This window comes from Littorina saxatilis, linkage group LG11 (assembly GCF_037325665.1).
Source record: "Littorina saxatilis isolate snail1 linkage group LG11, US_GU_Lsax_2.0, whole genome shotgun sequence".
Classification (NCBI taxonomy): Eukaryota; Metazoa; Mollusca; class Gastropoda; order Littorinimorpha; family Littorinidae; genus Littorina; species Littorina saxatilis.
The window spans coordinates 18,842,745-18,860,244 of record NC_090255.1 but is presented as its reverse complement, the minus strand read 5'-3'; the positions used below and the strand labels follow the sequence as shown (position 1 = coordinate 18,860,244).

Below are 17,500 nucleotides of genomic sequence, written 5' to 3'. Positions count from 1 at the left end.
AAGGCGTGAAAAAGGACATCGCAGAAGGAGAACAGTCCATTGTACGAGGCCAAACCTCCATCAAACAAGGCGTGAAAAAGGACATCGCAGAAGGCGAACAGTCCATTGTACGAGGCCAAACCTCCATCAAACAAGGCGTGAAAAAGGACATCGCAGAAGGCGAACAGTCCATTGTACGAGGCCAAACCTCCATCAAACAAGGCGTGAAAAAGGACATCGCAGAAGGAGAATCAATCAATCAATCAATCAATGACGCTTATATCGCGCATATTCCGTGGGTACAGTTCTAGGCGCTCTGCAGTAATGCCGTGTGAGATGAAATTTTATACGGCCAGTAGATTGCAGCCATGTCGGCGCATATTTACCTTTCACGGCCTTATTCCAAGTCACACGGGTATGGTAGACAATTATTAACTGTGCCTGAGCAATTTTGCCAGGAAAGACCCTTTTGTCAATCGTGGGATCTTTAACGTGCACACCCAATGTAATATACACGGGGGGTGGTTCGGACACCGAAGAGAGTCTGCACACAAAGTTGACTCTGTGAAATAAATGTCCGCCGAACCTGGGATCGAACTCGCGCTGACAGCAGCCAACTGAATACAAATCCAGCGCGCTACCAACTGAGCTATATCCCCGCCCACAGTCCATTGTCCGGGGACAGAAGACGATCAAGGACAAAGTGGAGAAAGACATCGCCCAAGGAGAACAGACTATTGTTTCGGGTCAAGCAACCATCGTGGATGAAGTGCAAGACGATATCACAAAGGGCGAACAATCTATCGTGACGGGTCAAGCAGGAATCAAGCAAGAAGTGAAGCAAGACATCGCAAGCGGAGAACAGTCCATCGTGACAGGCCAGTCTTCTATTAAACAGGAGGTCAAGAAAGACATCACACAGGGAGAACAGTCCATTGTTCAAGGCCAGTCTTCCATCAAAACCGAAGTGAGGCAAGACATTGCGCAAGGGGAACAATCCATCGTCACAGGCCAGTCTTCCATCAAGAAAGAAGTGCAGAAAGACATCACTCAAGGGGAGAAAGCAATTGTCAAAGGACAGACTGGAATCAAACAAGAAGTTAAGCAAGACATTGCGACCGGAGAGCAGTCTATAGTTCAAGGGTAGTCCTCGATCAAGAGTGAGGTGAAGGAGGACATTACCCAAGGCGAGCAGTCCATTGTTGGTGGGCAAGCGTCTATCAAAACTGAGGTCAAACAAGACATCGCCCAAGGGGAACAATCCATTGTCCAAGGACAAGAAGGGGTCAAAGAAGAGGTCAAAAAGGACATCTCTCAGGGTGAACGAGCCATTGTAACCGGCCAAGACTCCATCAAAACCGAGGTCGCAACTGACATTGCTCTCGGCGAGAAATCCATTGTCCAGGGCCAGTCTTCCGTCAAAACTGAGGTGAAAAAGGACATAACACAGGGCGAACAGTCTATCGTGCAGGGACAAACATCCATCAAAACCGAAGTGAAACAGGACATTGCCACCGGCGAACAGTCGATAGTTTCAGGCCAGTCGTCCATTAAGCAGGAAGTGAAACAGGACATTGCCCAGGGCGAAACGTCTATCGTGGAAGGTCAATCTTCTATCAAAACCGAAGTCAAGAAAGACATAACCTCAGGTGAAAAGTCAATTGTTAAGGGCCAGTCGTCGATCAAAAAAGAAGTTAAGACTGACATTGCTAGCGGCGAACAGTCTATTGTACAAGGACAGTCATCCATCAAAACGGAAGTCAAACAGGACATCGCTTCAGGAGAACAAGCAATTGTTCAAGGCCAGGAGACGGTCGTAAGAGAAGTTGAACAAGATATCAACAGCGGAGAGCAGTCCATTGTTTCGGGCCAGTCGTCCATCAAGGAAGAGGTCAAATCTGATATTGCGAGCGGCGAACAGTCGATCGCCATTGGCCAAACATCCATTAAAAAGGAAGTCAAGAAAGACATAGCTCAAGGTGAAACGTCCATCGTTGCAGGCCAGTCGTCCATCAAAACCGAGGTAAGACAAGACATCACACAAGGCGAACAGTCAATCGTCCAAGGGCAGGAGGGCATCAAAACCGAAGTTGCACAAGACATAGCGAGCGGAGAGCAATCCATTGTAGTCGGTCAAGAAGGAATCAAAAAAGAAGTCAAAGATGACATCACGAAGGGCGAGTCGTCAATTGTTGAAGGCCAGTCCTCCATTAAACAAGAAGTTAAGGAGGACATCACGAAAGGGGAGTCATCCATCGTTGAAGGCCAGTCTTCCATCAAGCAAGAAGTGAAAGACGACATCACGAAAGGAGAGCAAATGATCGTCGGAGGTCAAGAGTCGGTCAAAAAGGAAGTCGGGAAGGATATAAATAGCAGCGAAAATTCCATAAAAAAGGGCCAAACCTCTATCAAGAAAGAGGTGCAGAAAGAAATCACTAAAGGCGAATCGTCCATAGTCCAAGGACAGTCGTCCATCAAGCAAGAAGTGAAGCAAGACATAACCCAAGGCGAGCAGACGATCGTTGTGGGACAGACGTCCATCAAGACAGAGGTCAAGCAGGACATCAGCCAGGGAGAGACAGCCATCGTTCAGGGTCAAGACAACGTGGTCAAGGAAGTAGAACAAGACATCGCTACGGGAGAGCAGTCTATTGTTGTTGGCCAGGAAGGCATCAAGCAGGAAGTAAAAGACGACATCGCCACGGGTGAACAGTCCATCGTAGGCGGCCAGTCGGCCATCAAAACTGAACTCACGGAGGAGATCACTAGCGGAGAACAGTCCATTGTCACTGGCCAAACAGACATCAAACAAGAAGTTGAACAAGACATCACAAAAAGCGAGAGTTCTATAGTTAAGGGACAGTCTTCAATCAAAAAAGAAGTCAAAAAGGAACTGACATCTAGCGACCAGTCTATCGTGGCCGGCCAAGAAACCGTCAAGACAGAAATAAAGCAAAACATCCAGGAAGGCGATACAGCCATCATCACAGGCCAAGAGACTGTAAAACAAGAAGTGCGAAAGGACATCACCAGCGGGGAACAGTCCATTGTTTCAGGACAAGAGTCCATCAAAACCGAAGTGGAACAAGACATAGCCCAAGGCGAAAATTCTATCGTGCAGGGACAGTCCTCTATCAAAACTGAAGTCAAACAAGACATCACCCAAGGAGAACAGTCGATAGCCAAAGGACAAGACAAGGTCGTGAAAGAAGTGGAAAAAGACATTTCACAGGGCGAACAATCCATCGTTGGTGGACAAGAAGGCATCAAGAAAGAAGTGGAGGAAGACATTGCTGGTGGCGAACAAGCTATTGTCACAGGACAGACTTTGATCAAGAAAGAAGTGAAGAAAGACATCTCACAGGGCGAGAGCTCCATAATTCAAGGCCAGTCGTCCATTAAAAAGGAAGTCAAAATCGACATAAACAAGGGAGAGAAGTCCATTGTTGCTGGCCAAACCTCCATCAAGAAAGAAGTCAGTCGGGACATAGCAAAGGGACAACAAGCCATCGAGACAGGGCAGACTTCTATCAAACAAGAAGTCAGGGAGGATATCAGGAAAGGCGAGAGTTCCATAGTCCAGGGACAGTCCTCCCTCAAACAAGAAGTCAAATCGGAAATCACAAGAGGAGAAGCAGTGATCGTTGTCGGACAGAACACCATTAAGAAAGAGGTCAAACAAAACATTGCCAGTGGGGAACAGAAGCTCGTAAAGGGACAACAATCTATTGAAACAGGTGTCGAAGCGGGTGTAAAGTCTATCATGAGAGACATTGATGGGAGCGAACAGTCTATTCGCATTGGCATAACCAACAGCAGCCAGTCACTCGAGACAGACATACGCAAGGGCGAAAGTTCAATCATCGGAGCAGAAAAGGCCTCGAGGACACAAATTGTTTCGCGAATTTCCGACACTGAAAAATCTATTAAGCAAGGACAGGTGGCTCTGAGGCATGATATTGAAGCAGCGGTCAAGAAGGAAAACAAGGACTTGAAAACTTTGGTGGAGAAGTTCCTTGATGGTGAGTAACAGAGATAATTATTTCATCTTAATTTAGGTAAGAAGTATAAAGCACTTTGTTTCGTTTCAATTGCAATGACATTTGCAAATTTAATTCGGTTTCAATTTCAGTGGCAGTAACGAATGTTTTAGTTGCATAAAGGGTTTCTTTTTTTTATTTAAATGAATGATTTCAATAAGAGTTCTAAGACATATAAAGCACTTTGTTTTGTTTCAGTTGCAATGACTTTTGCAAATTTAATTCGGTTTCAATTTCAGTGACAGTAACGAATGTTTCAATTGAATAAAGGGTTTAGTTTTTATTGAAATGAATAGTTTGGTTGCCAAAGTTGCAATATTTCGTTTGTATTCTTTCGTTTGTTTGCTTGTTTATCAATAATATAACGGTTTCATTTCTTATACCAGTAATGGCATCACTTTACTTAAAATTTCCCGTGACATCATTCATTTTATTTCGATTCATGTTCCATAGCACTTTTTACTTACATGTTCGATGCCAACCTTGACTTTTTGTTTTATTTAAAAACAAAACACAGTGGAACGCGAAGTGGAAAAGACTGAAAAAAAAGTAGAGAAGACTGAAAAAGAAGTAGAGAAGACTGAAAAAGCTGTGCAAAAGACTAAAACAACGGTGGAAAACACGACGTCTCAAGACTGCAGTCAGGCTACAGGCCCGAGCGGTAATTACATCATCAATCCTGACGAAGGGCAGCGGCTTCGAGTCTACTGTGACATGGACACCGCAGGAGGAGGATGGACGGTATGTTTCTCACCCCCCCCCCCCTCCCCCAAGTCACAACGACCAACGACCGGAAGGCATTGACAACGGCAGTGTGAGATGATTGGTTGACATCAAGTTGGTGAAACAATTCCATAATACTGGTCCATGATTGGTTGCTGCGTTGTGTCAGTCGTTGTCACTGTCGTTGTCTCAGTCGTTGTTACTGCTGTTGCCTCTGCTTGCTGCATTCGGCTCGCCAACCCCCCCCCCCCCCCCCCCGCATCCAACATCATGTTTCTGTGCTACCTGTCCTCAAACCAATATGCCTTCAGAAACTTGATCTGGAAGGAAGGAGATTAAATTTAAAAAATTTTTTTTTAACGTTAGCAGTCCATCTGTTTCGGACCAAGGAACACGTTCGATGGCTTCCCTCCATATGTGCGCTACATGTTGACAATAAACGATTTTCGCAATTAACTCTGTCGGGGTTGCATGGGTTGTGAAAGAGTGAATACCCTTGCTCTTCTCGGACAAAGAAATTCACACGTGCTCCTGTCCACATGTTTCGGACACACCCCTCGCTAGTGATTGGCCCTCCAATGTGTGTCCGACACACCCCTCGCTAGTGATTGGCCCCTCCAATGTGTGTCCGACACACCCCTCGCTAGTGATTGGCCCCTCCAATGTGTGTCCGACACACCCCACGCTAGTGATTGGCCCTCCAATGTGTGTCCGACACACCCCTCGCTAGTGATTGGCCCTCCAATGTGTGTCCGACACACCCCTCGCTAGTGATTGGCCCCTCCAATGTGTGTCCGACACACCCCTCGCTAGTGATTGGCCCCTCCAGTGTGTGTCCGACACACTCCTCGCTAGTGATTGGCCCCTCCAGTGTGTGTCCGACACACCCCTCGCTAGTGATTGGCCCTCCAATGTGTGTCCGACACACCCCTCGCTAGTGATTGGCCCTCCAATGTGTGTCCGACACACCCCTCGCTAGTGATTGGCCCCTCCAATGTTTGTCCAAGTAAAATCAAGGGTATTCACTCTTTCACAACCCATGCAACCCCGACAGAGTTATTTTCGGAATTTGTCTTTTGGTAATAATTATGCGTAAGTGGAAGGCATGTCCCCGCCTTAGATAACCCATTGTTGTCATACACAATAGATGTCGGCCTCCAATAAACCTACCTACCAAGCGCCAACCAACAACCAAGAATCATTTACCAAATCAACTCAAAAAGACCATATCAATAAAGAGCTTTATGTTCGCTCCCACACCGAAGTAGCTGTCACTTACGTGCTTTGTTATTGATTGAATTCCTTTCAGCCAGTTTTGGTTACAAGGGAAACGATCCAGTTAAAAATGAACTGTACTCCGCTTGGTTTGTCTCCCTTTAGTTTGTTGACTGTATGCTGAAACAAGTCGCGTAAGGCGAAAATACAATATTTAGTCAAGTAGCTGCCATTTTTCAGCAAGACCGTATACTCGTAGCATCGTCAGTCCACCGCTCATGGGAAAGGCAGTGAAATTGACAAGAAGAGCGGGGTAGTAGTTGCGCTAAGAAGGATAGCACGCTTTTCTGTACCTCTGTTTGTTTTAACTTTCTGAGCGTGTTTTTAATCCAAACATATCATATCTATATGTTTTTGGAATCAGGAACCGACAAGGAATAAGATGAAAGTGTTTTTAAATTGATTTGGACCATTTAATTTTGATAATAATTTTTATATATTTAATTTTCAGAGCTTGTTTTTAATCCGAATATAATATATTTATATGTTTTTGGAATCAGCAAATGATGGAGAATAAGATAAACGTAAATTTGGATCGTTTTATAAATTTTTATTTTTTTTTTACAATTTTCCGATTTTTAATGACCAAAGTCATTAATTAATTTTTAAGCCACCAAGCTGAAATGCAATACCGAACCCCGGGCTTCGTCGAAGAATACTTGACCAAAATTTGAACCAATTTGGTTGAAAAATGAGGGCGTGACAGTGCCGCCTCAACTTTCACGAAAAGCCGGATATGACGTCATCAAAGACATTTATCAAAAAAATGAAAAAAACGTATGGGGATTTCATACCCAGGAACTCTCATGTCAAATTTCATAAAGATCGGTCCAGTAGTTTAGTCTGAATCGCTCTACACACACACACACACAGACACACAGACACACACACACACACACACACGCACATACACCACGACCCTCGTTTCGATTCCCCTCGATGTTAAAATATTTAGTCAAAACTTGACTAAATATAAAAACAAAGCGACACACCCTGACTTTGTCAAATAGGTGGCTAACCGAGCACAAATACGATGTAGAAAGTCAATCGTATTGTTTGATTGATTTATTGATTGATTGATGGTAAAACGTTCATTTTTTTAAATAGTTTGTCAACATGTTTTCACTTCTTTTATGTACATATATAACATTACAACAACATCAGACAACAACATCAAACAACATCAGACATTACAGGCTATTACGAGTTAGTCGTGTGACAGAGAGTTTTCTTGCACACGAGACTCATCTCACGACGGCGTAGCCGAAGTGAGACAGCAGCAGTCGAGTGTGCAAGAAAACTCTATGTCACACGACTAACTCGTAACAGCGATTATGTCTCACAGCATAGACATAGAAAGACAGAAATGAGTTTTGGGGGACAAAATAACAGGCACAAAACAAGACTGAAAAACACAATTGCCCTTTTACACATACCCACCACACGCATGCGCGCAGAAAATAGATTCAACGCGTTTCGTGTCTTTTCTGGTTGAATGCATTCAACAAAGTATCAACCAACGTTTCTGAATCTTTCAATGAAAAAAGATACACTTATTTTGAACCAAACAGCACATACCAACTAAAACTAAACACACAAACACCCACGCGCACTAACACAGATTGAATGCAAAGCGCGAACGAACACGGAGGATTTTTGTAGGTCAGGTCGTGGGAAAGTCCACCCAAAATGTTCCACAGGGGAACTGGTTCTGTTTGTATTGTTTATTTTCTCACATAGGTACTACTTTCACTATCGTCGTCTGCAACGAAAACCGAAAATGGCGAAACGCTTTGCTACGTACACAGAGGACGAAATTTCAAAGAAAAGATCGAACCTTACACCTGTGACTGGGAAACGTTGCATAGACAGTTCCGTGCGGATCTCACCACGTATCAACGTACATCCGATGATCAGGACCTACAGATAGGTGACGCTTTGGCGATTGAGGCTTCGTCTTCAGCTCTAACACGCACGCAGTCAGGCAGGTCTAATCTGCACCAGCGGTGTTGGAAGGTTTTGATTTAGAAACACTCGAATATTACTTCGACGAGATAAACGAACCAAAAGTCAAAAGTGTGCCCCAAATTCGGAAAATAATCTTTCAAAACGACACTGTGAAAACCAACTACATCACTGTGAGAAAATAAACAATACAAACACAACCAGTTCCCCTGTGGAACATTTCGGGTGGACTTTCCCACGACCTGTGTGCCTGTTATTTCGTCCCCCAAAACTCATTTCTGTCTTTCTATGCCTATGCTGTGAGATATAATCGCTATTACGAGTTAGTCGTGTGACAGAGAGTTTTACTTGCACACTCGACTGCTGCTGTCTCACTTCGGCTACGCCGTCGTGAGACATCTACAGTTTCATGTGCAAGAAAACTCTCTGTCACACGACTAACTCATAATAGCGGGTACTATGCTAGATGCATCTTCAAAAAAAGCAAAAACAAGTCGCGTAAGGCGAAAATACAACATTTAGTCAAGCTCAGTCGAACTCACAGAATTACAAGTCGCGTAAGCCGAAAATACAACATTTAGTCAAGTAGCTGTCGAACTCACAGAATGAAACTGAACGCAATGCAACGCAGCAAGACCGTATACTCGTAGCATCGTCAGTCCACCGCTCATGGCAAAGGCAGTGAAATTGACAAGAAGAGCGGGGTAGTAGTTGCGCTGAGAAGGATAGCACGCTTTTCTGTACCTCTCTTGGTTTAAACATAAGTTTATTTTAACAAAGGTTACAATCATGACATGTATACAAAGTTCACAGAAACAGCAACAAGCTAGAAGCTTATAGTGGTGTTCCTGCATGACATTACAACATAAGGCGGTAACGGGTGAAAAATGTGTCTCAATAAACCAAATCTATTAATAACGTAATGAACGTTGCATAATGATTATAAAGAAAGACAGTAAAGGAAGGAAGGAGGGAAAGAAGATGAATAAAAGAAGAGGGATGGGTAGGAGATGTGCAGAAGTTTAAGTTGTTGTCCGGCTTGTAGAGCATTTATTCTGACTTACCCAAAGCGGCCTGAACGTTCAATGAACGAGTGTACGGTGGAAAAAAATTTCCTGTTCAAATCTAAAGAATACTGTCTGTCTCCGTTTAAAAGGTGGGGGAGGTGAATTGTGTGATTAGGGAGGGTATGTATAGTTTCTTGACGTGCTTCGCGATAATTTGGACAATCGAATATGAAGTGTTGTACGGATTCGGACGGGAATCCACAGTCACAAGATGCATCTGTAGCAACGTGACGTCTCACTAGATCGTTATTGAGATCACTTATATATAACCTGAGCTTACAGTGAATTATTTGTGACATGCGATCTCCAGAATAAAAATAACACGGCGGACTTAAATCGTTTTTTGACAAAAAGTGCTTAAATTCACTTAGGGAATCACTAAGTTTTATATAGTCTGGTAAAGAATTCCAGAGTTGTGTAGTAGATGGGAGAAATGAGTTTCTATATAATTCAGTTTTAAACGATGGAACTTTCCTGTCTAGAGTTCTGCGCCGGTGATATGGGTTATTAGTTGATATCAATGGTGGCAATATCGCTAATAAGTAGTTTGGCACCTTGCGGTGAACGATCTTGTGAAATAATATCAATTTATGACGTTTTCGCCTCTCTAGTAATGAAATAAAGCCTGACTCATCGTACAATTTTTGATGGCTTGTACCGCGGACTGCTCCAACAATGGTTCGAATTGCATCTAAGTGAATACTTTCGAGCTCGGTGGCTAACTCCTTAGGGCAGTTGTCCCAGAGAACATCAGCATAATCAAAATGTGGCAATATGAAGGATTTATACATTGTTTCTAAAGCTTTTCTGCCTAGTCTATATTTATAAGATCGTAAGCAAGCTACTAGCGTACGGCATTTTGCTATAACAGATTTAATATGTAACTCCCACTTACCGTTATTCTGAATAATAATACCAAGATGTTTATGACTTTCAGTTTCTTGTAAAATTGTGCCACCGAAGTTCAAAGGGATGTAATCTGGATTTCTTTTCCTGCTTATATTCAGAAGTTTTGTTTTACTTTGATTAAATTTAACTTTCCACTGACTAGCCCACTGGTCGATTTTTTCAAGATCTGAGTTAAAAATATCTGTTCGCATCTGAGAATTTTCAAGGCTTAAATACATACTTGTATCGTCGGCAAACAGTTTAATAATGGATTCAACGTTATCAACTATGTCGTTAATGTAAACCAGAAAAAGGAGAGGTCCTAGAATAGAGCCTTGTGGAACGCCTGTTTGCACAGGTAAGTAGCTAGACATACTTCCTTTAAGCACCACTGCTTGTTTTCGATCAGTTAAATAGTTTTGCAACCAATTAAACATCTGACCTCGAATCCCTAGTGCAAATAACTTTCTCAAAAGACCTTTGTGCCAGACTCTGTCAAATGCTTTGGAAATGTCGAAAAAGATTGCCTGGACAGTAATGCTGTCGTCGAGTGACTTGCAAAAGTCGTTATATAGGCATGTTAACTGGTACACAGTGGAGTCACCGGGAATAAAACCAGACTGGGAAGGTGTGATTATGTTATTCGATACAAAATAATCAAACACATGTTTCTGAACACATTTTTCAAGGACTTTACCTACGCAGCTTAAGAGTGAGATGGGACGATAATTTGAACAGTCTCCTTTATCCCCCTTTTTAAATATCGGTGTTATGTGTGCTGTTTTCCATATGCTTGGAAATACACCCTCATTTAATGATCTTGTAAATAAAATAGATAGAGGTTCTGCTATTATAGGTAAACTTGCAATAAGAATCTTATCAGGCCCGACAGCTTTAGAGGTATCAAGACTTTCTATTACACTTTTCACTTCTTCAGAAGTCACGACCATATCGTCGACAAAAAACTCAGCATTATCTATATCGGGAACATTATCGTCTGTGTCGTTTATTTCTGATTGTTTAACAAAAGACATATTAAATAATTCAGCCTTTTCCTGGTCTTCAAAATAGGTTTTACAATCAACTGTTAGTGGCGGGATTTCGTTTTGGTCAGAGCCTTTCTTTGCCATAAACCTGTTAACTAACTTCCACCACTGCTTCTGACCAAATTTCTTTGGATCAGATACGGACCGGTCAAGTTCCTCTAAATATTGTTTCTTTCGCGTTCGAATAGCATCTGTGTATTGGTTCCTTATCTTACGAAAGAGTTCCCAAGCTTGTGGTGTGTCTACATGCACAGCAATAGTATGAATAAATCTTTTTCGGTCTTTTAATTTCAAAATATATGATGTGATCCAGGGTGTGTCTCCCTCCCGAATGGTGACTTCCTTGACAGGCAAGCAGGTTTTCACGATCGAATACAACTGCTCCGAAAAAAGAGAAGCTGCGGTATGAATATCTTCTAAAGTCACTATGTTTGACCAATCAATTTTCTGTAACTCAACTATTAACTTTTGACCGTCTAGTTTGCTATAATCTAAAATTGTTCTTTTTGAGTGTGATCTTTTCTTCAAATGATGCTTTAAATAAACGACTGGTACGGAGTGATCACTACAAATGGGAGGAATAACTTCTACTTTATCAACAATGTCAGTGCTTGGGGTAATAATCAGGTCGATACAGGTGGACGTATCTTCAGTTATCCGTGTGGGACTTGTAACTAGTTGCTTTAAGCTATTCAGATACAAAATGTCTGTGAGTTGCTTTGGTGGGTTGTCATTAAAATCGGAATTAAAATCACCAAGAATTATGAATTTGTGAGGGGTGGCCATAACTTGTTTAATAGAAGAATCGATCAGTTGCCAATAAGCAACAGGGGCACTAGGAGGCCGGTAAAACGAGCCTATCAATATAGTTTCTTGATTCAATTTGGTTGCGATCCATGTGGCTTCAAGGTTAGGAATCAAAAGATCTGTTCTCTCTTTACAGCATAAGTAATCTTTAACATATATTGCCACACCACCGTGTGCTCCGTCTGGTCTGTCTCTCCGCACAAGTGGATGGAAACCATTAATATTAAATTGGTCTTGCATCTTACCAGCAGGTAACCAAGTCTCAGATAAAGTTACTATGTCAAAATCTCTAATTTCACTTTCCACAATATCAAGTTTGTTCCTCAAACTTCTGGTGTTTAAGTGTGCTACTATAAGTTCACCTTTTTCTAACGGAGAAACTGGTCCCGGATTCGGATTAATGTCCCCACATAACATCAGTTTCAAGACTAGAAAAACTAATATTACAAAACAAAACAGCGTACTTATAGGAATCGAGCGTACTTCACGGTTGCTAGTATTTACTGAGTCCTTTTCAGAGTTATTTTGTCGCGATTCGTTGGGACTGTAACTATAGACGAAGTGTAGAGACCATAATACAATAGCTAAGTTCACACCATTTCCTCTTCTAACAACTATGGCTATTGCTATACAAGCATCAAGAACATTGTAAAATAATACTTTCTGTGAGAGAGTTGCCGCCTTGGAACAGAAACCACCGATTCTAGCCCTGGAAGTTAGAAAATCAACAGGCATTTAGGTAATGGCATCTCTGAAGTACATGCTTAAAATTCAGGGCCGAAACGGTGGTACTCTACCCCACGCCGAACAACGGGAAAAGTGGCTGCACAAGGGACAGAGGCTAGCTCTCACATAGCCTCTGGGGAAACAGAGCATGACTTTATACAGAACACAAGTAAGAAGGAGAGTAAGGAAGAATAAAGAATAAATGTGTTTTCAAGACAAAGTAAAGTAAATGGATACGAAGGTGATATGATTATCGGGTAAGTGAATAGGTCACACGGATGGCTGTGAAGACATTCTACGTCAAATACACAATATTGCATGTGTTATACAGCAGGGTGAAATATGAGTAGCATTTGAATTAGGCACAGCTATGTACATTTGAGTATTAAAGTATTAAAGTATTAACACAAGAGTTGGACGATGTGGTGTAAGTTAAATTGATGTAGCCGGTACGATCATGAAAAATGAGAAGGTAAAACGAAGTGACCATGGCAAGGGTGAAGACATAATTATAAACAAAAGTATTATGCATTCACTATAAGACTATACATACTTGTATTACAACGATGTTGACAAAGCTTTGGATACATTACATGTTAACAGTGGTTTGACACGGCAAAGTCGAATCTAAGTATTTAAAGCAATGAAAAGATTCGCACGCGGGCATACGTCGAAACACGACACTTACCCCCGGTCGTTCACATGCACACACACACACACACACAACTCACTCGCACACAGACATACACACACACACACACACACACACACACACACACACACACACACACACACACACATACACACACGTACACATACCCACGCACACATAACACTACCCCCACCCAATCATCCACGCACACACGCACACAAACGCGCGTGCGCGCACACACGCTCCACCCCCACAAACACACACAAACGTACACACGCTGGCACTCACACACACTCACAAACACACACACGTATCCACTCACACTCGGCGCACGTACACATACTATACGTATCATCAGTTCCGATATTTGGGGTGCGCATACACTTGTACCATAAAGCAAGACTGGTGACAGTTCAGTTTCTTGGCACAGTGGCACGTACCTCTCTTCGTTTTAACTTTCTGAGCGTGTTTTCAATCCAAACATATCATATCTATATGTTTTTGGAATCAGGAACCGACAAGGAATAAGATGAAAGTGTTTTTAAATTGATTTCAAAATTTTAATTTTGATCATAATTTTTATATTTTTAATTTTTAGAGCTTGTTTTTAATCCAAATATAACATATTTATATGGTTTTAAAATCAGAAAATGATGGAGAATAAGATGAACGTAAATTTGGATCGTTTTATAAAAAAATTTTTTTTTTTACAATTTTCAGATTTTTAATGACCAAAGTCATTAATTAATTTTTAAGCCATCAAGCTGAAATGCAATACCGAAGTCCGGGCTTTGTCGGAGATTACTTGACCAAAATGTCAACCAATTTGGTTGAAAAATGAGAGCGTGACAGTGCCGCCTCAACTTTCACGAAAAGCCGGATATGACGTCATCAAAGACATTTATAAAAAAAATGAACAATGTCTGAGGATATCATACCCAGGAACTCTCATGTCAAATTTCATAAAGATCGGTCCAGTAGTTTAGTCTGAAACATACACCACGACCCTCGTCTCGATTCCCCCCTCTATGTTAAAACATTTAGTCAAAACTTGACTAAATGTAAAAATGAACGAATTGCATTTTTGCCGCAAGACCGTACACTCGCAGCATCGTCTGTCCACCGCTCGTGGCAAAGGCAGTGAAATTAACAATCCAGAAAAGCGCGGTACTAGCGGTTGCGCTGAGGAGGATAGCACGCTTTTCTATATTTCTATTCTTTTTAACTCTGTGAACGTGTTTTTAATCCAAACATATCATATCTATATGTTTTTGGAATCAGGAACCGACAAGGAATAAGATGCAATTGTTTTTAAATCGATTTCGGAAATTTAATTTTGATAATAATTTTTATATTTTTAATTTTCAGAGCTTGTTTTTAAACCAAATATAACATATGTATATGTTTTTGGAATCAGAAAATGACGAAAAATAAGATGAAATTGTTTTTGGATCGTTTAATAGAAAAAATAATTTTAATTACTAGTTTCCCATTTTTAATGACCAAAGTCACTCATTAGTTTTTAAGCCACCAAGCTGAAATGCAATACCAAACCCCGGCCTTTGTCGAAGATTAGTTCGCCAAAATTTCAATCAATTTAATTGAAAAATGAGGGTGTGACAGTGCCGCCTCTACTTTTACAAAAAGCCGGATATGACGTCATCAAAAGTATTTATCGAAAAAAATAAACAAATATCCGGCGATATCATTCCCAGGAACTCTCATGTCAAATTTCATGTCCAGTAGTTTGGTCTGAATCGCTCTACACACACACACACACGCACAGACAGACAGACAGACAGACAGACAGACACACACACACACACACACACACACACACACACACACACACACACACACACACACACACACACACACACACACACATACACCACGACCCTCGTCTCGATTCCCCCTCTATGTTAACATTTAGTCAAAACTTGACTAAATGTAACAAAACAAGTCGCGTAAGGCGAAATTACTACATTTAGTCAAGCTGTCGAACTCACGGAATGAAACTGAACGCACTGTATTTTTTCACCAAGACAGTACAGCTTCGTCAATCCCCGCGTGAAGGAAATCGCTCACCTTCCACGTGCAAAACGTAGTGATATTGACACGCCAGATTAGCGGGGTAGCGTATTGTGCTAAGCAGGAAAGCGCGCTTTTCTGTATTCTTGTTAACTTTCTGAGCTTGTTTTGAATACAACCTATCATATCTATATGTTTTTGGAATCAGGAAATGATAAAGAATAAGATTTCTTAAATTTTAATCGTAAGACTAATTAATCTATTTTCGTTAATTGTGATCACATTTTAAGAGTAAACATGACATATGTATATATGTTTAGATTCAGAATGTGATGAAGAATACGATGCAATCAAGTTTGAATCTGTTTGAAAAAAAAAATCGATTTTAATGACAACTTTAATGAGCAAACTCATTAATTAATTGTTAAGCCTCCAAGCTGAAATGCAATACCAAAGTCCGGGCTTCGTCGAAGATTACTTGACCAAAATGTCAACCAATTTGGTTGAAAAATGAGAGCGTGACAGTGCCGCCTCAACTTTCACGAAAAGCCGGATATGACGTCATCAAAAACATTTATCAAAAACATGAGAAAAAAATGTCTGGAGGTACCATACTCAGGATCTCTAATGTCAAATTTCATGAAGATCGGTCCAGTAGTTTACTCTGAATCGCTCTACACACACACAGACACACACACACACACACACACACACACACACACACACACACATACACCACGACCCTCGTCTCGATTCCTCCCTCTACGTTAAAACATTTAGTCAAAACTTGACTAAATGTAAAAACGACAAACAAAACACAATACAACGTACATTCACATATCCCATATTCGATACATTTCAAAATTATGTAAACAATAAAAACAAAAGCCTGTTCTCATGTTTGTTTGTTTGTCTACCTTTACAAAAAAATATCATTCATTCATTCATTTTTTTTCTCTTTTTTTGTTGTTGTTATCCATATATATGTTCTTTGAGTTATTTAGTAGTTCATTTGCTTCCTTCTGTGATTATTTATTCACCCAATTATTCATTCACGTATGTATCCATCCATCTATTAATCATCCTTCTATTTACTTATCTATGTAATTACTTATTGATTTATATGTTTATTTTTTTTATTCTCCAGTCGTCTGGTTCTTTTTCTATCTAAATATTTCTTCATTCATTGCATAATTTCTACGAATTAGAACTTGTGCACAGGTGATTCTAATTACTTTTATGCATGTAATTAATTATGTAATTTATATGTTTGTTTTTATATTTAGTCAAGTTTTGACTAAATATTTTAACGTAGAGGGGGGAATCGAGACGAGGGTCGTGGTGTATGTGTGTGTGTGTGTGTGTGTGTGTGTGTGTGTGTGTCTGTCTGTCTGTGTGTGTGTGTAGAGCGATTCAGACTAAACTACTGGACCGATCTTTATGAAATTTGACATGAGAGTTCCTGGGTATGAAATCCCCATACGTTTTTTTCATTTTTTTGATAAATGTCTTTGATGACGTCATATCCGGCTTTTCGTGAAAGTTGAGGCGGCACTGTCACGCCCTCATTTTTCAACCAAATTGGTTGAAATTTTGGTCAAGTAATCTTCGACGAAGCCCGGGGTTCGGTATTGCATTTCAGCTTGGTGGCTTAAAAATTAATTAATGACTTTGGTCATTAAAAATCGGAAAATTGTAAAAAAAAATAAAAATTTATAAAACGATCCAAATTTACGTTTATCTTATTCTCCATCATTTGCTGATTCCAAAAACATATAAATATGTTATATTCGGATTAAAAACAAGCTCTGAAAATTAAATATATAAAAATTATTATCAAAATTAAATTGTCCAAATCAATTTAAAAACACTTTCATCTTATTCCTTGTCGGTTCCTGATTCCAAAAACATATAAATATGATATGTTTGGATTAAAAACACGCTCAGAAAGTTAAAACAAAGAGAGGTACAGAAAAGCGTGCTATCCTTCTTAGCGCAACTACTACCCCGCTCTTCTTGTCAATTTCACTGCCTTTGCCATGAGCGGTGGACTGACGATGCTACGAGTATACGGTCTTGCTGAAAAATGGCAGCTACTTGACTAAATATTGTATTTTCGCCTTACGCGACTTGTTTTATCCTCTGGTCCTTTTTCCATCTAAATATTTATTAATTCATTGCATAATTTCTACAAATGAGAACTTGTGCACAGGTGATTTTATTTATTTATGCATGTAATTAAGGGAAAGTCGCCAAACCCGGAACAGTTAAGGAGAAACAACCGGACCAGACAAAAAAATG

At 40.7% G+C, this 17,500-nt stretch overlaps 2 protein-coding genes across 2 annotated transcripts in view; both read left to right on the top strand.

Annotated features, from left to right (window-relative positions):
- The window catches only part of LOC138979495 (autotransporter adhesin BadA-like), a 5,852-nt gene extending 3,582 nt beyond the window's left edge, over positions 1–2,270 (top strand). Inside the window, exons 3-6 of the mRNA XM_070352206.1 lie at positions 1–173; positions 647–946; positions 1,139–2,002; positions 2,244–2,270. The exon at positions 1–173 is cut by the window's left edge and continues 1,230 nt beyond it. Of these exons, the coding sequence (XP_070208307.1) occupies positions 1–173; positions 647–946; positions 1,139–2,002; positions 2,244–2,270 (1,364 nt within the window). The remainder of the gene's footprint in view (positions 174–646; positions 947–1,138; positions 2,003–2,243) is intronic.
- Positions 649–17,500, top strand: part of LOC138979939 (uncharacterized) — a 22,837-nt gene continuing 5,985 nt past the window's right edge. Inside the window, exons 1-2 of the mRNA XM_070352708.1 lie at positions 649–4,001; positions 4,537–4,760. Coding sequence (XP_070208809.1) covers positions 2,297–4,001; positions 4,537–4,760 — 1,929 coding nt within the window. The 5' untranslated portion in view covers positions 649–2,296. The remainder of the gene's footprint in view (positions 4,002–4,536; positions 4,761–17,500) is intronic.